Source organism: Anabrus simplex, chromosome 2, assembly GCF_040414725.1.
Source record: "Anabrus simplex isolate iqAnaSimp1 chromosome 2, ASM4041472v1, whole genome shotgun sequence".
NCBI classification, from domain to species: Eukaryota; Metazoa; Arthropoda; class Insecta; order Orthoptera; family Tettigoniidae; genus Anabrus; species Anabrus simplex.
Window position 1 is genome coordinate 332,547,027 of NC_090266.1, and position 25,417 is coordinate 332,572,443.

A 25,417-nucleotide genomic window follows, 5' to 3' on the forward strand; every position below is an offset into this window, starting at 1 on the left:
GGTCGGGAATTTTAACAATCATTGGTTAATTTTGCTGGCACTGGGGCTGGGTGTATATGTTGTCTTCATCATCACTTCATCCTCATCACGACTCGCAGCTCGCCTACAGGTGTCAAATTAAGAGACCTACACCTGGCGAGCCGAACATGTCCTAGGACACTCCCGGCACTAAAAGCCATACGCCATTTCAATTCATTGCATAAGAACCAGGTTGTGTAACAATAGAGGGCAGATTTGAACAACGGTAGAATTGCCAGTTGCCACAGGAAAATGAGTAGAGATACCGACATACAAAGAAGATGCATTACACGAATCACTTACAGGTGTCATAGCTCTTGACAACAAAGCAGAAGATCCCAGGCGAGCATTACTCACATCCGACTCCTGAGTAACACTAGCACTAGTGACCACAGTACACGCTTGAGAAGCTACAGATGCGGAACCAGAGTTAGCACCTTCACACGATTCAGAAGGGTAAACACTTGAACCTCGGAACTAGTGTTAGGCAACTCATTCCCTTCAAGCAAGCCTATGATTTTGTCCAATATTCTTGAAAACTGTACTAATAAGGATTCACACTCCTGCTGCTCATTTGCTGGCAATTGAAGAGACAACAAATCCCTAATTCTGTCCAGGTAATGTAGCAACTGTGCCTTAACCTGCGCTAATTGGCCATGCGAGGGCTCAGAAGCACAGAAAGACACAAAGAATGGCATTAAATTCTGCCAATTTATCTTTCACCACTGCCAAAGACTCACGCAATTCGTCTGCATTTAACACAGGGATGGTTACCGGCAAATTGAGGGACTGTTTCAACAAGCTTGTGTCATCTCTGACATTGCCTGTGGAATTCAGTTCATGGATACGAAGTTCGTAAATTAATTCTAACTTTCTCAAATGGAAAGGATTAGGAGCTGCACGAGCCATCGTGACAGGTACAAACTGAATTTCAAGGCAATTTACAAATTTCAGACCTTAAACTTGTTTAGGTTAGTTACAATCCCTGTTCACTTTTCTTTCGTCCGCAGTCAATCACTTGCTCAGTTACCAGTATGTAACCGGGTTCCAGTGGTTACACAATACACAATTAAGAAAAGGAGAAAAAAATTAAATTACATGGGACCTTAAAACCTTAGCACCAAATGAAACATCAGATAAACTGCACCAACACAAACAAATGACCATCAGGTTGGGCAACATGACAACTAAGATCAAGGAATGTGGAGCGGGTCTGGGAAACCTACTAGGGCTATTGGGATATGAAGGCTGCGGGTTTCCAGAAAAATCAATGGCGATCCCTTGATTCACAATATTATTTTTCCAAAATAAACATTGCAAAGAAAATTTGGAACAAAATCCATCTATCCAAACAATCCACTTACGCTATTTCCAAAATACAAATTAGATGTATTTGCCGAGAGCTTTCCTCTTAGGCCAAGAGGTTAACTAAAGATATCTTAACGTAATGCAACTTCTACAATACAATTTTGATACTAAGAGGAACCATAGGATACAAATACAATATTAAATGAAAGTTAAAGCGCTTTCTGACTATCGCGCCACATAATGGAAATAGGGGGAAATCAGAAATATTTAATCTTGGCGCAGGGGCCAGTTCAACTTACTCCCACACGACCACACGAAAAACACTTCTGATGCGGGGCAGAGAAAACACTAGCGTGCATCAAGTAATACGGAGTTACTAGAGGCAAACCCCGAGGGAAATTAATCTACAAATTACATGTTTTGGAAAACTAAAGGAAAGGGGAATGCATCCAAAGCAAACAGGCAGGCCCAGCTAAAAAGCTAAGGCATCTGAGTAATTGAGTGGCGAGTAGGGAAAACTCCTATGTGGAAATACAAGCGAGTTTTAAATATAAATTAAGGTGGAACTGAAACCAACAGTGCTTACCCCTAGGTAGCTCATCCCGGGAGAGAGGATTCGCTGACATGCGTCTGATCGCTGGACTGACGAGAAAACGAAAGACCACGAAATCACGCCTCACTCTCTTAAGAAGGCAAGGCTGGCCCCGGTATGATCACCAAGTAACCAATCAGAGCACAGGAGTTTTCCTTATCACCACCTAGATCCACCAATCAAAACCCTTTATCGCGTCGCGATGTTTTCACAATATTCTAGAACATCACCTAACTCTAATTGCATTTTCCCATCTTCCTAAATTAGTAAAGACACGCTTCTAGAATCGACAGGGACCAACACACCCTGTTCCAAAAGTCCGTGTGACAAATTTTTCCAGACCACCACGAAATATCACAGGACAATAATAATAATAATAATAATAATAATGTACAATCTAGTAGTTACATTTCCAAATTTGGATAGATAGAGGGAATACAAATAAAATATTCTACAGTAATATTTTACACCATCTAGTAAACCTTTCTTGACAGAGACATATTCCACAGGTCTCATTAGATGTAAGATTTTTTTATCCATGTCCATAATTTTGTGCATTATACTGATGGTAACATACTTCCTCTTCATTTTCATTTTGTCCAGTGAGTGAAATGTTGTTAATACTTTCATATTAATAAAGTTCATGAACATTAATATATTACCGTAAGTATAGAACAATTTCCCTTTATCTGAAAGTTGTTCCTTTAGTTTTACTGTTGTAGTTCAACTTCTGTTAACAACTGAACACGGAGATGCCTCATCTCTATACTAATAATTAATGTTATTTGTTTTACGTCCCACTAACTACTCTTTTACGGTTTTCGGAGACGCCGAGGTGCCGGAATTTAGTCCCGCAGGAGTTCTTTTACGTGCCAGTAAATCTACCGACATGAGGCTGACGTATTTGAACACCTTCAAATACCACCGGACTGAGCCAGGATCGAACCTGCCAAGTTGGGGTCCGAAGGCCAGCGCCTTAACCGTCTGAGCCACTCAGCCCGGCATCTCCATAATAAAGGTGGTTTTGCACAATAGTGGTATTAGATAATCATGGTCTAGGAATGACAAGCAACACACACAGGGATGATGGGTGTCATGAGAATGCCAATTGAAATCCAATTTAACGTATATAAAGGATGTAACTCATGCATGTGTATACTAGACTGAAACAAGATGTCACAAGAAATTACTAATATTGGCTAACAGCACTGTTGAATAAAAATTAAAGAAGAGTTCAGTATTTCAAGATACTGGCATACACTAGTGAAACTAATTGTACTGAATACTAAATAGGCCATAAATAAGATGCAAATATGATGTGATATACTCAATATATCAGTGTTGGTAATTGCACAGTTGTTTAAGAAATATGTGTGAATGCTGAATCATATATGTGAACTCCTCCTTTATTCCTTACAGAATTCATAATGAGAGGAAAAAATTAATTTAGTACTGCTCAGAAAAGGCAGCATAATGTGATATTTTAAAATCAGCCTAAATACCATCAAAAAGCACAGCTATGCAGTCCCCTTTAGGTGAAGTAAATGAATAAATGAGTTTTTCTTTTGTTTCCAGGCATATTGCAGTAGCCCAGGCTCTGCTATCCACAAATTTACTGAGTAGACAATCCAAAAATGAAATAAAACTTTCACCATCATTGTATAGCAATTTTCACATGTACTCTTTTGTGAAGTTGCAGCAATAAAGAAGCGTTTGTGGTTATTATCTGGACTCTTTTATTTCTAATGTGAATATTGTATCACTGTTGTGCCTACTATTACATTTCTTGCGAAGGGAGTCATTTTCTTTAGTCATTAGTATTGTGGTTATAAGCTCTTGGGTTTTTTAACCAAAGGAATTTTTTAATCATCCAGACAGTTATTTATCTGGATTTTTGTGTAAATATGCAATCAAGTGCAGTAGTTTTATATATAAAGAAAGTACAAGGTAGACAGTGTAACATAATTCAGTGGTATACATTTGTATAGATTGTGAAGTAATTGCAATTCATAAATAACTCTGATATAATGAGCAGTTTGTGTAGGTTGGTAAATGTTCATGTAATCAAGATTACCTAAGTTATATTCATTGTCAGAAAAATGTTCTACAGCTAAAACGTCCATTATTCATAAATTCCATAAATTGGTTATAGCTCTTAATTTATATGGCTGTGTAAACAAAGACATGTAGACTACTAGTGTTAAAAAGGTCACATTTGCTCAACAATTCACCACTCAAAATGCCCATGTGAGAGGCAGTTCAACATGCAAGAATGCTCCCTCATTCTGCAATGAAACAGCCATTCCAGATACATGGCTAATGAGCAATCAAAACATCAAGCTTGGTAAGTCGCGAAGATTTTTGAAACATTACAGTTGTTTCATTTAATTGTCATTTCAATAAAATGGGAAGTAAACATTTTGTTCTGATGTATATTTATTACAGACCTTATTGTACTCACTGTCTGTCATTTATAAACAGAAATATTAATTATATGTAAAAACATACCATTTTAAGTTTGAAAGTATTTATGCTTACCATTCAAGGTATCCTCAAACTGTGTGTGTAAAGATTAAGTGTAAAAAAAAAAGTTCTACAAGGAAGTTTCATAACACCACCCCTTGCGATCTAATTTTATGCAGCCTGTTGCATTTACTAGAATTCTGAAGTACGTTGGTTCCTCTCCCTAAACTGGAGTAATACAGCGAGATGTGCAGTTATGGGCTAGAAGACGGCAGGAATCATTAACGCCACTATTAATTCATTATTAGTATCCCGAATAAAGCCGAAAAATCAGCACAGATAAAAAGAAGATGTTCCTCAGAAGGTAGTGTATAGCCTGGGAAATACTTGCAATAGCTTACTTGGCTTAGGCGTGGTTGTTATCGTTTCAACAGGGCACCCTTTGCCCTACCTGTGTCCTATGAGGCTTAGAACATGTACTATGTAGCTAACGATACCAATGGCCATTTTACAGGGCCAAATAAACAAATCAGTCTTCGGAAGCTATTAAGGCCCATATTCACCAACGAAAGTAAAACAGTTAAGTTTGTATTCACTAACATCATCATCTTGGATAACAGATGTTATCTCGGACGAGGCTTTTCAGGCGTTTGCTCTATTAACCAGCGTTTTGTCTGTCAGTGTTATCCATGAACAAACATAACCTGGAAGTCCCAACACATACGTAGGCCTAAGATGAATTCTCGATTATATCCTGTATGGTACATGATTGGGCTACTTTTTAACGAAGAATTAAGGAATACTGCCTTATTTTTTTAGTGAAATATGCAATGTGTAGGCTACAATTTTTCTTATTCTGTATGTTGTTTATGCTTTCTGCCACCAAATTCAATAACAATTTACTCTCTTGGAAAGTCATATTAGGCTTCTTTCTTCATTTCTACTCAATAGCGGGCATAATTTATGCAAATTATTTGCAAACCCCGAATGGAATTAAAAACTTGTTTTCATTTCGACAGTGGCGGCAGCACGTAGTAATTTGTTTTCCATGCATTAGTATGAAAAATATTAAATTCTGTAGTGAATACGGAAGTGAGTGCTATTTGAGATAATGACATCATCCGAGTTTTGGAAATCTAAGATAACACCAAAAGCAACTGACATTGGTGAATACGGGCCTTAGTATGCTTTGCCATATCCAAGGCCATTTGAAAAAAAAAAATTACCTGCATGGGATTTGAACTTCAGTACCCTCGAGCACTGTCCACTATTACCTGTCCAACTTTGCTCCAGCCAGGTGAACTATTGTGAGGCTTGACATGCGACAAGCATGTTCCCAGCCTTTATAGTGCCTCTTCCTGGTCTGTGTTTGCACCTTCTGTTGTAAGGTATGTATTCTTCATATCTGTGCTCATTTTACGGGTTCATTCGGCATATCCATAATGAATTAATAGTGGTGCTCATGATTTCTGCTCTCTTTTAACTCATAACTACACAGTGGTTATATTACCACTGTTTAGGGAGAGGGACCAATGTATTTCGGAATTCTAGCAAAAGCAGCCAGTTGCATAAACTTAGATTGCAAGGGGCAGGTGAACCACCTGGTATTATTTGGGGCTGACTATCTTATTCAGTTATATCCACATTCTTTGCAAGTATATGCAGGAATACTACGTTATTTATTGTTTTAGAGCACATTTTCAAGTTGTGTTTTATTTTGCTTTTACCCCAAATAATTTTACATAATGTATATACCCAATTATAAGCCGAACTTTTTTTTTCCTTCAAAAAATTATCCTCTGCTTAGAATCAGTATCATTAACACGACCAGTAGACAAAACGCATTAAGACAAAGTTCTGCAAAATAACGCCAAAAGCCACCATAAATACGTTTTTACCTTTGTGCAGACTTTCCCTGAGAAATATTAGCAGACACGTTAACTCTCGTGGGATTATGAACCATGCAAATCTAGAAGGCAGTGGCGGAACCATGTAGTTTTTGACCATGTTCTGATATAATTTTGTTTGAATGCAGCTTTAAAACATGCCACATATAATCAGCATAAACAACTAAGGTTGTCTCAACATTTGAATCACAATCCCTGCTAAGAACAGGAAACAGACTTTCACAGACACCCAAGTACGGTAGGCTTCAGATTAACAGCGGCTGGTTTTGCCTTGCTGGTCTACATTCAGGAGGCGGAGCTGATGGACCCCACTGTAGACTGTCCTGAGAATGGTTTTCCATGATTTTCTATTCTCCTGCACTAAGGCGAATGCCAGGGCAGTTCCTTTATAGCCTCCTCAGTCCGTATGTAGCATATACTCTACATGTCATTTTAATTACTTGCAATAATACAATAAAATATAAGGAAGAGATTAATAATGGTAGAAAAATCAACTCTTGAGTCCTGATGTAGCATATATACTACAAGTCATTAAAAAATAGCAAAATTTTATTTTCTGTTTTTTAACATTTTAAAGTTATTTGAGCAAAATATAACACATTGAATGAGAAAACAGGTTCGGGACTGAAGAGGATAGACAGTTCCTTTCACTTTTTTTCCCAAATCACATCACCGAAACACATCTCCCTAGCCTGAGATAAAGTATTACGTCCAAGAGGTCCGTCATACCCAGTCTGGGTACAGAACGCAAAATTTTACCCTCTCCCGCTTTTACAGACCTCTTATCATCCTTTCCACACTGTTCAGGATCCCTTCCTAACTTGACCTCGCTTCAAACCGTGCTCGGATGTGGGAGTTATTTAATATCATACTGTTGTTTACAGAACCTGCTGAACTACTCCCTGATTTGGTGGTCAAATTGATTATGCACTTGAACATTAACCCTTTCCACTTGAATGTCAAGGTCTGTTCGACACTTGCTCTGTACTTCAAAAATCGCATAGCTCGACACGGGATATCTGACCGCTTGAAAATTCAAATGTTGAGCCATTTCGACAAATACCTATTCAGAAAGGTAGCTGCATGTGTCCTGAACTCTCTCGTCAAACTTCGGAACATCTACGAGTAATCTTTGTCCCAGTACATCTAGGTATTCCATGGAGTGTATGTAGCCCAACTCTCACTGTGTGCCAGTCCAGCTGTCATGACATCAACAAGTAGATCGTGTCGGTTACGGAAGGATAAAAGTAAGCGTATTTCCAATAGCAGCATTGAGGATACAGTACTAAAGAGTGACAGTGATTTATCAGACTTTTCTAAGTTTAGTGCTGGTGAATCAAGCGTTGAAAAATCCTCAGATGATGAAAGTGATAAGGATACAAATGTAGATGCAAGTGCTGTGCTATGGCAGAATGTTTAGAATGACTATGGCAGGCCAATTGAATATCCTTTCTCCAAACAAACAGGGTTACAGGATGCCAATCTACCAGTTTATGCAAGCCCACTGGAATATTTTAGCTTGTTTTTTAACAAAAATGTTATTGAGTGGTGGTGTTGTTGTTGTTGCTGTTGTTGTTTGAGTCATCAGTCCATAGACTGGTTTGATGCAGCCCTTCCATGCCATTCTATCCTGTGCTAACCTTTTCATTTCTACGTAACTACTGCATCCTACATCTGCTCTAATCTGCTTGTCATATTCATACCTTGGTCTACCCCTACCGTTCTTACCACCTACACTTCCTTCAGAAACCAACTGCACAAGTCCTGGGTGTCTTAAGATGTGTCCTATCATTCTATCTCTTCTTCTTATTGTCAAATTTAGCCAAATCGATCTCCTCTCACCTATTCGATTCAGTATCTCTTCATTCGTGATTCAATCTATCCATCTCGCCTTCAGCATTCTTCTGTAACACGACATTTCAAAAGCTCCTATTCTTTTTCTTTCTGAGCTAGTTATCGCCAATGTTTCACTTTCATACAATGCCACGCTCCACACGAAAGTCTTCAGAAACATCTTTCTAATTCCTATATCAATGTTTGAAGTGAGCAAATTTATTTTCTTAAGAAAGCTCTTCCTTTCTTGAGCTAATCTGCATTTTATGTCCTCCTTACTTCTGCCATTGTTAGTTATTTTACTACCCAAGTAACAATATTCATCTACTTCCTTTAAAACTTCATTTCCTAATCAAATATTTCCTGCATCACCTGCCTTCATTCGACTGCACTCCATTACTTTTGTTTTGGACTTATTTATTTTCATCTTGTACTTCTTACCCAAGACTTCGTCCATACCATTCAGCAGTTTCTCGAGATCTTCTGCAGTCTCAGATAAAATAACAATATCATCAGCAAATCTGAAGGTTTTGATTTCCTCTCCTTGGATTGTGATTCCTTTTCCAAATTCCTCTTTAATTTCCTTTACTGCCTGTTCTATGTAAACATTGAAAAGGAGGGGGACAAACTGCAGCCTTGTCTCACTCCTTTCTGGATTGCTGCTTCTTTTTCAGAGCCCTCAATTCTTATAACTGCAGACTGATTTTTATACAGATTGTAGATAATTCTTCGTTCTCGGTATCTGATCCCAATCACCTTCAGAATTATAAATAGCTTGGTCCAATCAACATTATCAAATGCATTTTCTAGATCTACGAATGCCATGTACATGGGCTTGTCCTTGATTCGATCCTCCTAAAATCAGACGTAAAGTCAGGATTGCTTCACGTGTTCCTACATTTCTTCTGAAGCCAAATTGATCTTCTCCCAACTCAGCTTCAACTTGTTCTTCCATTCTTCTGTAAATAATATGTGTTAAAATTTTGCAGACATGAGATACTAAACTAATGGTGTGGTAGTTTTCACACCTGTCAACACTGGCTTTCTTGGGAATAGGTATAACAACATTCTGTCAAAAATCGGGTGGGACTTCTACTGTCTCATACATCTTACACACTAAATGGAATAACGTTGCCATGCTGCTTTCTCCTAAGGCAGTCAGTAATTCAGAGGGAATATCATCAATTCCAGGTGCCCTGTTCTTATTTAGGTCTCTCAGAGCTCTGTCAAACTCTGACCTCAAAATTGGGTCTCCCATTTCATCAGCATCAACAGCCTCTTCTTGTTTCAGAACCAAATTATCTACATCTTTACCTTGATACAACTGTTGGATATGTTCTTGCCATCTTTCTGCTTTTTCTTCTTTCCCTAGAAGGGGTTTTCCATCTGAGCTCTTAATATTCATACACCTAGATTTCCTTTCTCCAAAGGTTTCCTTGATTTTCCTGTATGCAGCATCTACCTTTCCCAGGACCATACAACCTTCGACATCCTTGCACTTCCCCTTCAGCCATTCTTCCTTAGCTACCTTGCACTTCCTATCGACTTGATTCTTTAATTGCCTGTATTCTTTTCTGCCCTCTTCATTTCTAGCATTCTTGTATTTCCGTCATTCATCAATCAGGTCTAGTATCTTCTGAGTTATCCACTGATTCTTAGTTGATCTTTTCTTCCTTCCTAACATCTCTTCAGCAGCCCTACTGACTACATTTTTCATGACTATCCACTCTTCCTCTATTGTGTTTCCTTCAGCCTTTTCATTTAGCCCTTGTGCAACATGTTCCTTGAAACAATCCCTCACACTCTTTTCTTTCAACTTGTCTAGATCCCATCTTTTTGCATTCTTTCCTTTCTTCAATTTCTTCAACTTCAGATGGCATTTCATGACCAACAAGTTGTGGTCAGAGACCACGTCTGCTCCTGGGAAAGTTTTGCAGTCCAACACCTGGTTTCTGAATCTCTGCCTAATCATAATGAAGTCTATTTGATACCTTCCAGTGTCTCCAGGTCTCGTCCATGTATACAGCTGTCGTTTGTGGTGTTAGAACCAAGTATTTTTATTTATTTATTTATTTATTTATTTATTTATTTATTTATTTATTTATTTATTTATTTATTTATTTATTCATTTATTTATTTATTTATTTATTTATTTATTTATTTATTTATTCATTTATTTATTTGTGTCTTTATTAAGTGGCGAAGTTAGGGCTCTTGGCCCTCTCTTACACTTAACCACATACATTTTTTTTATTTTTACAGTATTAATCTAAAGTATCATTGTAATCAATTACTGTTATTGAGATATGTATGTCAGATAAGGAATTACAATAATACAATTAATTAAGGTTACTACTGATGAAAAATTATGGGATAAATAGAGAGTGGATAATAACAAAAAAATATATCAACTTATAACCTAAAGAATATATCTACAACTAGCTTAAAGAAAAACTTATTTAAATATAAGGCTAAAATAAATTAACTAGTATGTTACGATCTGAGTGAACTAAAATCAATGTTACTATGTAGTCTATTTCTATGAACATTCTGTAGCGTTAAATGAGAGTAGTAAGAACGTAAATGGGATAGCCTAAGAACTTAAATCTAGTACGTCATTTTTGGTTTCATTCACACGTCATTCACTCTTACATTCATTCAAGTCAACTGTATGTACTCTGGAGGAATTTACGGTAGGCTGTTTTAAATGTCCTAGACGAGCAAGACTTTTTAATATCATCCGGGATCGTATTCCATAACCTCGTAGCGGAGACCAGAAATGAGTGGCTGTAGGTATTCGTTCGATGCGATTCTATTTCAAGTAGAGAACCAGAACGAGTGTTAATTTCGTGGAACGAAGAGAGAAGCCTAAAAATGGATGACAGGTAGGTGGGGCTGTTTGAAGAAAGAGCAACTAAATTATCATCAGTGCAGAATTCAACCAGCCGAGTTCCTCTTTCGTTCCTTTGTCCCAATCCAAATTCTCCTACTGTATTACCTTCTCTTCCTTCGCCTACCACTGCATTCCAGTCTCCCATCACAATTAGATTCTCATCACCTTTTACATATTGTATTAAATCTTCTATCTCTTCATATATTCTTTCGATTTCCTCTTCATCCACTGAACTAGTAGGCATATAGACCTGCACTATTGTGGTGGGCATTGGTTTGGTGTCTATCTTGACGACAATAATTATTTCACTATGCTGGTCGTAGTAGCTTACCCGCTGCCCTATTTTCTTATTCATTATTAAACCAACTCCTGCATTTCCCCTGTTTGATGTCGTGTTGATAATTCGGTAGTTGCCTGACCAAAAATCCTGTTCTTCCTGCCAACGTAGTTCACTTATACCAACTACATCTAACTTTAGTCTATCCATCTCTCTTTTCAGATTGTCTAACCTACCACAACGATTCAGACTTCTAACATTCCACGCTCCGACTCGCAGAATGTTAGTATCCACCTTCCTGATGATTGCCCCCTCTCGTGTAGTCCCCACCCGGAGATCCAAATGGGGAACTAGTTTACCTCCGGAATATTTTACCCTGGAGGAAGCCATCATCAGTACATCATTCATACAGAGAGAGCTGCATGTCCTCGGGAGTTAGTTACGGCTGTAGTTTCCCATTGTTTTCAGCCGTGTAGCAGTATCAACACAGCTAAGGCATGCTGAGTATTATTACAAGGCCATATCAGTCAATCATCCAGACTGCTGCCCTTGCAACTTCTGAAAGGCTGCTACCGCCTTTCGATGAACCATTCATTAGTCTGGTCTCTCAACAGATACCCATCCGATATGGTTGCACCTGCAGCTCGGCTATCTGCTTCATTGGGACACGCAAGCCTCCCCACCACGGCAAGGTTACATGGTTCGCAGGGGAGGAGGGGAGTGTATAGTCAATGAAACTAATAAATACACTCTGGAGAAAATTCGTAAACTGATGCCTACAATGAAGCCTCGGTCTACGTGGAGGAAATGGACAAAGGTGACATTTACTGGAATTTTAGTGTTTATTGATGTTATTCTCAACATGGGACTTGTCAGTTTACCTAACTTACAAGACTACTCCCAGCAATGGGCGACACGTGCCCCTTTTTTGCGATGTTATTATGCAAGATAGATTTATGCAGATTTTCTGGATGTTGCATGTGAGTCCTAATCCAGGAGGTATTGAAAGTGACTGTAGCATTACTAGAACACAGAAAATCAAATACCGGGCGAGTTGGGCGTGCGGTTAGAGGTGCACGGTTGTGAGCTTGCATCCGGGAGATAGTGGGTTTGAATTCCACTGTCGGCAGCCCTGAAGATGGTTTTCCGTGGTTTTCCATTTTCACACCAGGCAAATGTTAGGGATGTACCTTAATTAAGGCCACGGCCACTTGCTTCCTACTCCTAGGCCTTTCCTATCCCATCGTTGCCATAAGACCTATCTGTGTCGGTGCGACGTAATGCCACTAGCAAAAGAAAATCAAATACCTTCTGAAATACACAATCGCAGTTCCTCAAATTTTTCATACCTGGAAAAAATATATCAGTATTGGTTTCAAAGGGAAAATAAGTTTCGAGACCTTTATCCCTAAGAAACCGAACATGTGGGGAATAAGAATTTTTGTTCTGGCTGATAGTGCTACCGGGTACGTCCATTCTTTGATTCCTTATTATGGAACAGTTACTGCAGTTGTAAATAACCTAGATTGTGCTGATAAACCATTCATTACAATGATAGTATGCAGTAGGGGGATCAGTGGAAGGTTACAGGGTTTTCACATACAGATATTACACTAGTGTCAGCTTGGCTGAGGAACTTCTGAAATGGAAATGTCACCTTATTGGATAGGAAATCCACCAGATGTGAGAAAGGGCCTGAAACTGAAAGTGGGTGAGATAAAGGCTTATCGTGTAACTGATGCTATGGTCTTAGGGTGGGAGGACAAGCACGTTGTTTTGATGCGGTCTACTTGTCATAACATGGCAACACAAATTGTGAGCTCATATGGAAAAAGAGGCCAACAAGAAGACACACCGAAGCCAATTGTTGTGTGCGATTACACAAAAGAAATGGACATTGTCGACCGGGCCAATCTTTTTTTCAGCTACTGTCTCATTCATAAGAAAATCTCTAAAATGGTGGAGGAAAATGTTTTTCTGGGGATTAGAAATAGCCGTTGTAAATTCATACATAATGTAACGTGTTGGGGGGGTAAGTAAATGAATAAATGCGTACAGCACCTGGTAGCAACCTATTTCTAAGATTTATTAACTAAGCACTACAACTACAGATTTACACACATACAGACGATAGCCGAGCCACAAGTTACACACGTACACAGTCACACACTTACAGAAGGTTCGCGCTCTCTCTCTCTCTCTCTCTCTCTCTCTCTTAGTTTCTCTTATGTTCTATCTACAATGACACACACACACACATACACACAGAGTCATCGATTATTTGCAGTACACTCTCTCAGCCATTCAGTCACACTCGTTAGCGCTGTCACGGTACACAGCCTACACGTCAGCCTCGCAGTTCGGGATAGTATCCGCTGTTCACTCAACCCGTCGAACTCCGCAGTCTTCCACGTCGGCACCCAGTGCTCTCTTCGCGCTACTCAGAACACCCAAGGTTCTTCTCCCCTAGCTGGTCCCAAGAGATACACACGCACGACGTCAACGAGATAGGAACGAGTCCTCGGCTCCAACAGGCAGATACTCCATTTAGGCTGACACCTCAGCCTGACTGCGCTCACTCCTCACACACTCACTAACTAACCCTCACACTCTGAACAATTCTCACTGACTAGCTCTCACTGACTAACTCTGTAGGCAAGTAACTGCTCTTTTATACCTGCGCCAGCCCTTCTGGAATAGTCCGGATGTTCGATGGATCGAGGGACCTCGCGAAATAGAAGACTCCAGATTAGTCTTCCAGTCGTTTGCGTAGTTCGCTGCGGCGCGACCGCAGATAGAAGTGAGAAGGGCCGGCCCAGCGCTTGAGTGTTGCTCGTGGATTTGCGCGCTCGAGTGTAAGGGGGGTGGGGCAATGGGTGACGGCCCCGGCACGTAGTGAGTTAGCATGGCGGACTCGACAACCATTACAATAATATACTGCCAGAACATGAAGAAGTTTGGAGCTAAGCCCATGGACCATTTCAGATTCTGAGACAGCTGATTGGTGATCGTGTTCCAAAGAAACATCTCACTCGTCAGCATTTGCCACAGACAAGGAAGAAGCAGAAAGACTGGATGGAAGACAACACTTCCCTGCCAGTGGACTAAGAACAAGCATAAGGACTGTGCTGTATATAGCAACAGGAAAGTGAAAGGAATGCACCGTGAAACTACTTACTTTTGTGAAACGTGTTCAAGTAATCCGGCTTTGCACCCTGGTGTTGGTTTCAAAATGTTCCGCACACAGAAAAACTACAAAACTCAGTAAGACTTAAGCATAAGTGTATTAATAAATTATATATACTGTTTTGTGTGTTCATCAACAATGAAGAAGTTTCAGATATTTTTTACACACATGAACGTGGATGGGCTGAAAATAAAATTTCTCAACAAGCGAGTGGAAAGGGTTAAATAGAAAAAATATCCCTTCTGATTGCAGAAAATATTAGCTCTGTTGCCTCTGTACAATTGAAATTTTGTGAGTGTACTAAGTATTGCACCTAAAACACCAGCAAAGCGGCATATTTCGTAGGAATCTTGAATGATATCTTGATGTTCTACTGAAGAAAATACTAAGTAACCCTTTTATGGATGGTGTCACTGCAGAAACTCTACTAAGGATTCTACAAACTGGAATTTTTTTCTTTCTAGTATTGTCACTCAACATTACATGAAAAATCACCAGTCGTGAGTTTAAAAGGTGCTCGATCTTGCATGCGCTTGATGGCACGGAAGACAGTGCTCTGTAGTAAGACATTGACCAGGAAATAAATGACTAATCTGAATCATCTGATGGCGATGGCTGACTCAACAGTTAAATGGCAGAACATATACTTAGTGTGCTAGGTCGATAATTTCAAGAATTTAGATTGTGTGTTCTCCCAGGATGGTAATATAGTAAGCGAGATTGCATCAAGGTGTAGTAAAGCTAATGCAGTGAGTTTGCAGTTGCGATCAGCAGTATTTTGTAAGAAGGAAGTCAGCTCCCAGATGAAACTATCTTTACATCGGTCTGTTTTCAGACCAACTTTGCTTTACGGGAGCGAAAGCTGGGTGGACTCAGGATATCTTATTCATAAGTTAGAAGTAACAGACATGAAAGTAGCAAGAATGATTGCTGGTACAAACAGGTGGGAGCAATGGCAGGAGGGTACTCGGAATGAGGAGATAAAGGCTAATTTAGGAATGAACTCAATGGATAAAGCTGTACGCATAAACCGGCTTCGGTGGTGGGGTCATGTGAGGCAAATGGAGGAGGATAGGTTACCTAGGAGAATAATGGACTCTGCTATGGAGGGTAAGAGAAGTAGAGGTAGACCAAGACAACGATGGTTAGACTCGGTTTCTAAGGATTTAAAGATAAGAGGTATAGAACTAAACGAGGCCACAGCACTAGTTGCAAATCGTGGATTGTGGCGATGTTTAGTAAATTCTCAGAGGCTTGCAGACTGAACGCTGAAAGGCATAACAGTCTATAATGATAATGTATGTATGTTTCATTTCTGATTTTTCTGTGGGTCAGCTTATAATAGAATGAAGCTAGTCTATGGATGTACCAACTCCCCCATTTAAGCGGGAGAAATTAGAGCAGATTTAGCATTTCTTATTATTTGAAAATCCCACATCTTTCCTCATTCTTTAAGTAGCTACAGAAAATGTTCATTGGGCACTGGCAGAGCAGATGCAATCAGCTGGTAGTGATCTTAAATATGACAGAATCTCTAACATAATGATTTTTATTTTATCACTTTCACATGGCAATGAGATATTTTTGCATATTTACCTAGGACCAAATTTCAGTTCAGATCAACAACTTCCTGAAAAAGAATCCTGGAAAAAACTTGTAACCTCAAAAATATATCAGGAAAGCAATTGCATTGAGCATAAATTTACTTGATATTTTTTTGAAGAGGCATAAGGCAGTTACAATGAAGAGTCATGTGTTCTACAGTTCAGACACATGTAGCATTTATAAATAAATATAGAAAATAAGAGACAATACATAATAGAGTAGTATAATGTGTTAAATATTCTTCAGTTGATACAACTTGCAACATCAGTGATGTGTTTTTACATGTTGTGATATGCTGTAAAAAATTCTTGTTATTTTTGAATTTGCGTATATATTTGAGTGTGATTACCATAAAAGCACAACTTTTTGGACGGCACCCCTGTACTTTAGTTACCGTGCGCAGAACTGATTATTGAGATGTCTCTTGGTAATTAAATGGAACTCCAAAGTCATTAAATTGTCATAATTTGTGAGAAACAGCCATTGCAAGTACACTGTCAAACAAAAGCATAACAACATATGGATGATGAGATATTCATAATATATGGTGGCTGTGTACCAAATCTGACGCTTCAAAAGTTTTATGTTGTGATCTTGTACCTCCTGTCGTCCATCTTCAGGTTATGACTAATTCGAAAGAAAGAAAAGAAGCAGCAATGGATACAATGAGAGCAAAAGGCTTTTTGCAAATTCTTTCATCATACAAGTCTGCAATGACATTACATTTTATGATTGACCTGTATATGAATCTACAGTCACCTTGTAAGTTTTTTATGGTCGAAGGAGCTACTGTTCTCACAAGTACAGATGTCAGTGTTCTTAACAGCGGAAATTAGTGTTATTGCTTTTCGCTGAAGGATCCACCATGAAGGATTTCCTTCCTGACACCACTGATTCACAGAAACAGAACTGCTCAAAGAATAAGGGTGATGAAGGAATTGTCTTCACAAATCCATCTCAAGGGAAGGAAGAATACAAATCAATTCATAACAAAGTGATAAAAATACTGTAGTTCATTTCTTGAAGTCCTGCCTTAATACAGTTGAGAATGAAGTAGGCACCACGTGCCATGTTCTGGATTTCTTGTACATGCCTCCTAATACCATATGGCAATGAGGAAATTCTTGAGTTAGCACGTTTTTATTATTGCTGTAATTAAATGAGGATTTTTTGCTATATGAATGTCTTCAACTAAAGGTGATATTTAAAGAAGGGCAAATGTCTTCAAAGAAATTTGGTACACTTTTAAAAGCTTTACGCAAGTTCCCTGAACACTTGGTGAGCTGAAGAAAGTGTACAGTGCCGAGTGTATTACAGTAAGAGTATCTTGTGAATGATGATTCAGTTTTTTTAACATGATATAAAGTAAGCAGAGACAGTGTCATGCAGCTGGCAATAACCGGACCACCCTTAGAAGACTTCACCACTGGTGTATCCATAGACAAGTGGTATTTCTTGCCAGGGCTCCGCCATGCCAGTGGACACAGGAACAAATTCTTCAAATCCATTTAAGTAAGGCATGAGGGGTAAGCCTACAAAGTAATTTTTCATTTATCTTTTTAATCGATATTATTTAATTTCCAATGTAATTGGGCCAAAAGAATGCAAATAGGTTACCAGCAATTTTCAAGGGCTGCCTTAAAGCTGGGGGTATTCAGACAAAGGTGGTAGAAACTAAAACTGTGACACAGTATCGTTCTATATTAGAGATGCATTGTCATGGTTAGGTATGGTAATAAAATAAAAATGTGTAGCATTTGCCACCAACAATACGAAATGGACTGGTCAAATGAACTGTATTGCAATTGCCCTATCTAAGGCAATTGATATGACAGATCATGGGAGACTACTGGTAGAAATGAGTGTTACTGGACTAGAAAAAAAGAGTGACTGAATGTCAAGAAAATGGAACTCAGAGAATTGGAGTAGGCAAAGCTTTATCTGACCCTGTAATAATTAAGAGGGGAATTCCTCAAGGCAGTATTATTGGACCTTTATGTTTTCTTATATATATCAATAATAATAATTTTGTGTGGCTATTTCTAGCCGGGTACAGCCCTTGTAAGGCTGAACCTCCGATGAGGGTGGGCGGCATCTGCCATGTGTAGGTAACTGCGTGTTATTGTGGTGGAGGATAGTGTTACGCGTGGTGTGTGAGTTGCAGGGATGTTGGTGACAGCACAAACACCCAGCCCCCGAGCCACTGGAATTAACCAATGAAGGTTAAAATCCCCGACCCGGCCGGGAATTGAACCCGGAACCATCTGAACCGGAGGTCAGTACGCTGACCATTCAGCGAACGAGTCGGACATATATATCCATGATATGTGTAAAGAAGTGGAATCAGAGATAAGGCTGTTTTCAGATGATGTTATTCTGTACACAGTAATAAATAAGTTACAAGATTGTGAGCAACTGCAAAATGACCTCGATAATGTTGTGAGACGGACAGTAGGTAATGGTATGATGATAAACGGGGTTAAAAGTCAAGTTGTGAGTTTCACAAATAAGAAAAGTCCTCTCGGTTTTAATTACTGCATTAATGGGGTGAAAGTTCCTTTTGGGGATCATTATATGTATCTAGGTGTTAATATAACGAAAAATCTTCATTAGGATAATCACATAAATATGATTGTTAATAAAGTGTACAGATCTCTGCATGTGGTTATGAGGGTATTTAGGGGTTGTAGTAAGGATGTAAAGGAGAGGGCATATAAGTCTCTGGTAAGGTCCCAACTAGAGTATGGTTCCAGTGTACGGGACCCCCACCAGGATTACTTGATTCAGGAACTGGAAAAAATCCAAAGGTAAGCAGCTCAGTTTTTTCTGGGTGATTTCCAACAAAAGAGTAGTGTTACAAAAATGTTCCAAAGTTTGGGCTGGGAAGACTTGGGTGAAAGGAGACTAGGTGCTTGACTAAGTGGTATGTATGTAATAAACTTCATGGTTGGTCCGTATTTAAAATTGTAAATAAAGTAAAGGACCGTCACATTGTATTTTTAACCCATACTACTATTTTAGTTATATGTTGGTTTTAATATGAATGTATCGGGATCCTGATGTCAATTGATTTTGAGGCTGAGAGATAGCCTGACGATGCCCACAACAAGGGCGAAACGTCCTAATTTAAGTGTAGGCTGACGATGCCCACAACAAGGGTGAAACATGCCCTAATTTAAGTGTCATGCTTAAGTTATAAACATTCATTAGAATGTATTGTATTGAATATGTTGACCACTTCAATAAACTTAAGTGGTATGTTCCGAGCTGTCAGCGGAGAGATGGCGTTGAATGACATCAGTAGAGGAATATGTTTGAGTGATGTCTTTAAAAGTAGGAAAGATCACAATATGAAGATAAAGCTGGAATTCAAGAGGACAAATTGGTGCATATATTTGCTTATAGGTAGGGCAGTTAGTGATTGGAATAACTTACCAAGGGAGATGTTCAATAAATATCCAATTTCTTCTCAATCATTTAAGAAAATGCTAGGAAAACAACAGATAGGGAATCTGCCACCTGGCCGACCGCCCCAAAATGCAGATCATTAGTGACTGACTGAACGCTAATTTTGGTGGTATAAGGTGACATATATTAGGAGTGATTTGAGACTAGGCAGGGTGTACAACAAGGCAGCGCACTATCACCACTTTTATTCATCACTGTAATGATAAAATAATGAAAAGAGATAAGAGGCTCAACAACAGCTCTGAGTTTAAAGCTCCTGCCTTTGTGTGGTTGTGATATGGGGTGAAAATGAGGCCGAGGTTCAAGAGAAGTTGACGACAGGAATGTGATCTCACGATAAGCAAGTCCAAAATGGTAGTGTTGCTTGTTAGTGGACATAACATCTGCGCTAACATCACTCTAGATTGATCAAAGTTGGAACAAGTACATCAGTTCCGGTACCCTGGCAGTGTAGTAACAACACCTAGCCGATAATGTTCAGAAATCACTAGTAGAGTACAGAATGGACCACAGTTTTGTCCTCTTGTGAGAAAACTTCTTAAGGATAAGAAAGTTCCATTAAGATCAAAATGGATACTATACAGAATCTTCTTTGTACCAGTTACCACATACAGTACAGAAACCTGCATTCAAACCAACAGAAATATCGGCAAACTACTAGCAGTTGAAATGAAATTCTTAATAACTATGATCATCTAAACAAGGAGGGACAAAATAAGGAACGACGCGATACGCCATCTTGTCCAAGTGAAACAGCCGCTGAGCGAGATGGGTTTCGAAGCCAGGCTGAAACAGTTCGGTCATCTCAAAAGAATGGCCAAAGATCAAGAGGTGGTCCAAGGAAGAGATGGATTGATCAGATTAGAAATGATCTAGTAGGTGGGTGAGGTATGGATTTGCAGCAGGTTATGGAAGAAGACACGTACATGGACAAAAATAAGTGGAGAGCGCTCATTCACCACACCCAGGAAACTGGAGCTGGTTCAAGACGATGATGATGATGGCAGGCTTTGGGCAATAATATGTTCAGTTAATTAAAATTATGTTAATGAAAATATTGTTGTGCGGGTTGCCCAGCTCATATAGGATCACCGGGCAAATAAATTAGTCACCCTTAAGAAATCATTGCAAGCATTATTTAATACCGTGTAACTCCACCTCTGGATGTGATAACCACATGGATTCCACAAGATTGTGCAGGTATGTCGCATCCAGGTTAAGCCACTCGCTGAGGCTTTGATTGCGCAGATCCACCAAATTGTGGGGATGGCGATGTCGGCGTTTTACCCGCTGTTCCAACCTGTCCCACAGATTTTCAATGGGGTTTGAGTCGGGTAATTTTCCAGGCCATTCAAGATGTAGTAGGGTGGGTGGGTGTTCATAACACCAGTCTCATATGCGTCCAGCCCGATGAACTTGGTTATTGTCATCTAAAGAAATCAGGGTATCAATAGCATACTCATGCAGGTGTAGACGACTGAAAGTCAGCACCTGATCATTCAGAATGTTTAAATAAACATGCTGGTTCATATTAGTGGTCACCTCAGAGAGCGGTCTCAATCTGTGATGCGAAAAAACCCTCCAAAATATCACAGACCCACCTCCGGTTTGAACCTGACCTTGCACACACCTAGGATGAAATGCCCTATTTGACCTTCAGTGCACTTGGCAACTTAATTGGAATGCAGGCAAAAACCTGATTCGTCAGAACACATTACATTCCACCAGTCAGCTACTGTCCACATTCAATGATTTCTAGCCCTTTGAAAATGTGCGGCTTTGTATGTCTGTGAGCAATGGCCTCTTTCAAGGTGACCAACTCCAAATGTTCATTGCATGCAATTTCCATCGCAATGTTCTCTCGCTAACAGGTTGGGATGGACTTTCATTCACTGACTGCAGGAATTCCTGTCAGGTTTGGAAGCAATTTTGATTCACAAGCCATGAAACGTGTCTCCGGTTCCTCTCATTCAGGATCTCTTTCCGACCACAATTCTGACCTTGTGTTCCGTGGCCACTTGTAGCACACCGTTGCTTGTAGACATGTTGAACAGTACGCTGCAAAACACCAACAAATCCCGCAACTTCATGCACCGAATGGCCATGGGCACGGCCAAACACTATTGCCCCTCTCTGCCATTCTGTCACATCCTTACATCTATCCATGTTGATGTACACTGTCCGCTTGAAACATCAATGTCTCCCGATCGCTACTGCTTTATGCTCATGTAGAGGCAGGCGGTTGAGCATGGGGGACTCGTTCACTGCGCCATCTGTATAGGCTTAACGATTTATCTGTGCTTGCACATTAGGGTGACTAACTTTTTGTCTGGTGAGTTTACTTTGTAATGCTCTTCAACATAGGTCAGTCAGTTTAAGTATTGATTTAATATGTGTTTTGTTCAAGCCTTATCATCACCTTTCTTAAAGATTATTGTAATTTTGTAAAAATTTACTTCAACTTCTTAGCCAAAGCGAAACAAGATGGTTATCGTTATTTCCAGCCCTTGAAATAATAATCGAGGTATGAGGCATTAAAATCCTATTTCTGATCTGCATCCAGTTCCCCTAAGGTGTTGGCATTTCTTTGACAGACTAAGGCACATTAATGTCCGTGCTTCACGATAGTACACTGACAGCAAATGTCATGGGATAGTCACCTTATAGTGTTTGGGGCCTCCTCTGGCCCTGCGAACTGCAGTGAGATGCCGTGGATGTGAGTCGACAAGTCCCTGGTAGTCCTCTGGATGCAGCTGACACCGAATCGTTTGCAGAGCGGCTGCCAATGCTGGACTGTTCGTGGGTGCAGGATCCATGGCACGGAGCCTGCGTTCCAGGACGTCCCTGATATACTCGATAGGGTTCATATCAGTGCTCCTGGGTGGCCATGCCAGTCGTTGGACCTCTGCTGCATGTTCCTGGAACCATTCCCGAGCAACGTGGGAGCGATGTGCCGGCGCGTTATCATCTTGAAACACCGCAGAACCATCTGGGCACTGGAAGGCCAAAAATGGGTGAATATGGTCTTCGAGCAGCTCAACATACCGCGTACCATTCAAAGTCTCTTCCAGAACAACTAGGGGGCCCATTCCATACCAGGAAAATGCACCCCAGATCTTAACAGAGACACCAGCGCCCTGGACCACACCTTCGAGGCAGGCGGGATCCATCGCTTCATGTGGTATGCGCCATACACGGTGCCTCCCATTGGCATGGTGCAGTTGAAATCGTGATTCGTCCGACCATATCACATTACGCCACTGTTCCAGTGTCCATCCCTGGTGACTGGCGACAAATGCTCGTCGTCGTGCCCGATGATGTTGGGTTAACAGTGGCACCCGTGTGCAGCGCCGGCTCCCATACCCTATAGAACCCATGTTCCTACGAATTGTCCACTGGGAGACATGTCTAGCACGGCCTGTGTTTAATTGAGCCGTGATTTGTTGCACGGTTGCCCGTCTGTCACTATTGACAATCCGTCTCGGATGTCGCCGGTCATGGTCATCGAGGGTGGCTGGACGGCCGGTCGTTCGTCTGTTGTGGACGGTGACACCTGTATTCAACCATTCACGATACACCCTGGACACGGTTGATCGTGTGAAGCCGAATTTCCGCACCATTTCCGAAATCGCACTTCCCATCCGTCGGGCACCGACCACCATACCCCGTTCGAACAGTGTCAGCTCACGACGATGTTCCATGTTACATCTGTCACATGCACAGCCACTGCTCACAAGGTCTCCTATACAACTGCCACTGGCATGGGGGGCGTGTGGTGCGCATACAACACACCTGCGCTTCAGTGCTCCGCTATCCCATGACATTTTGCTCAGTCAGTGTATAAAACAGCTTGAAAGTGAACACACATCCATTGCTGAAATGACTGGTGTATTACTTAATTTGTTTTCCTTTCTTATAAAAAGATTAGACACATCTTTTATTGCTCTAAAGACAAAACAAATACTGACAAATGCTAGAGGGGAGGTACTTCATATAAATGTGAATGGTTTTATTAAAGAGGGTGTTTCATTGTATAATGAATGAATTACTTGGAGAAATGGTGTGCATCCTTGTTAAACTTCAAGTGTTTGAATTGGATGAACTTGAATGTAAAAGTGTGCATGGGTGATGTTTATAGATATATTTGGTTTTTGAGTGAAAAAGGTATTGTAATTGATTATTGATAAAATTGATTTGTGTAATTTGAAAAAATTTCTGGAACAAAATATTTGTATGCTTGAGAAGTAGTCTTGTAATGATAAATGGATTAGATACTCCAATATTAGAAAGCAAAAGCATGAAGACGGCCATGCCAAAATGCTATTACTGCACACAATGCTAATGTTAAAGAGGAATTTTTTCAATGATATCACAGTGGACAGACCGAAAGAAACAGGCTAGTGATTAATTTAGTCAAAGCTATGGTTCTAGTGAGATATAACTTTAAAAATTTATGTTTTGTAGAATTTCATGATTATATATCAAAGAAGCCAGATCTTTTGTATAAGATACATCCTTCAGACAAGTATAATTGTTAAGGCTCTTTGACATCTAATGTTACTCTTTTTATTACATGAATACTTAAGAATATAAATCCTTTGCATTATACATGCTTGTTTGAGTAGTAATTTAGATTTGGAGTTCAATTTTCCTGCATTTAACATTTGTAATGTCACATTTTAGACCACTAGTGTCCTCCATTTTATGAAATGAATCTGGTAAGCCTAGGCATACTTCATATGTCCCCAAAGCTAAAAGTCCAGGGGATTTAAATCGGGGAAATGTCATGGCCAAAGCAGTTGGTCCATCTTTACCTATCCAGTACCAAGGATGATAAGCAATAAGAATGTTTGCGAGTACTATCATGAATGAAGTACAGCTGTCAACAGGATTCTAGTGGTATGTCTTCAAAGTAACCAGGCAATGTAGTATGCAAGAAATCTGTGTAGTTCTGGCCAGTAAGCCTGCCCAGATGAACACAGGGTCCCAGCAAGTAATCACCAAGAACTGCAGAGGACAGGATATCATGTGCAGGGTCTAGAGGTAGGTCAGGCCCACATCAAATTTATTTGCAACGTGATAACTTGTGTAGCAGTTGTAATTGGTATCTCGCATTTTATTCTGGCAATCAGGACATTTCGGCATGTACTCTGTAATTGTGCATCTCAGGACCCATGTTGTAACAGACTTTTCTTCTTCTCTTTATATGATGGAATCATTCATGAACTTTAGCTGTTTTGACACACCCTGGGCATATGGCACATCATAATCATCATCATCATCATCATCGAATGTCCCACTCCAGTCTTCCAGGGGTGGTTAACAAGCCTCCTCCACTCCTTTCTGTCCTTCCACTTTTTTCTCCATTACTTCCGCCACATCCAACCCAGCTTCTCTAATGTTCTTCCATATCTGATCCATCCACCTTCTTCACGGTCTTCCAACTGGTCTCTTTCCCTTAACTTGTCTTTCCAATTCCCTTCTTACTACCTGTTCCTTTCCCATTCTTTTTACCTGTCCAGTCCATCTCAGTCTTGCTTTCTGTATGTTCTGTGCTAATGGTTCTATATTTAGCTCTTCTCTGATTTTAATATTTTGAATTTTATCTCTTCTCTTCTTTATAACCGATGTTCTTAAAAATTTCATTTCTACTGCTTGAATCTTACTATCGTGTCTCTTATTAGTTACCAGCATTTCTATTCTGTATGTTACAATTGGTATGAAATACTGTTTATATAATGTTAATTTCGTTCTCTTGGGTACTTTGTCATCCCATAAAAGCGCTCTGACTTTATGATAAAATGTTGTACCTTTACTTAGTCTGTTATTAATTTCAGGGTTGATTTCATTACTTCCATTAATAATG

The 25,417-nt window shown here is 39.8% G+C and overlaps 1 protein-coding gene across 9 annotated transcripts in view; it reads left to right on the forward strand.

The window, feature by feature from the left end:
- The window catches only part of LOC136864113 (uncharacterized), a 929,406-nt gene that overhangs the window by 499,749 nt on the left and 404,240 nt on the right, over positions 1-25,417 (forward strand). For 3 of the 9 annotated variants that reach the window (XR_010859274.2, XM_067140699.2, XM_067140702.2), the window contains one exon: positions 3,494-3,643. The exons of the other annotated variants lie outside the window; for them this stretch is intronic. Coding sequence is in view for 2 of the 3 variants with exons in the window: in XM_067140699.2 (XP_066996800.2) it covers positions 3,494-3,507 (14 nt within the window). In the remaining variant the exon portion in view is untranslated. Of the gene's footprint in view, positions 1-3,493; positions 3,644-25,417 lie in introns of those variants that run through there. 9 annotated transcript variants of the gene reach the window in all.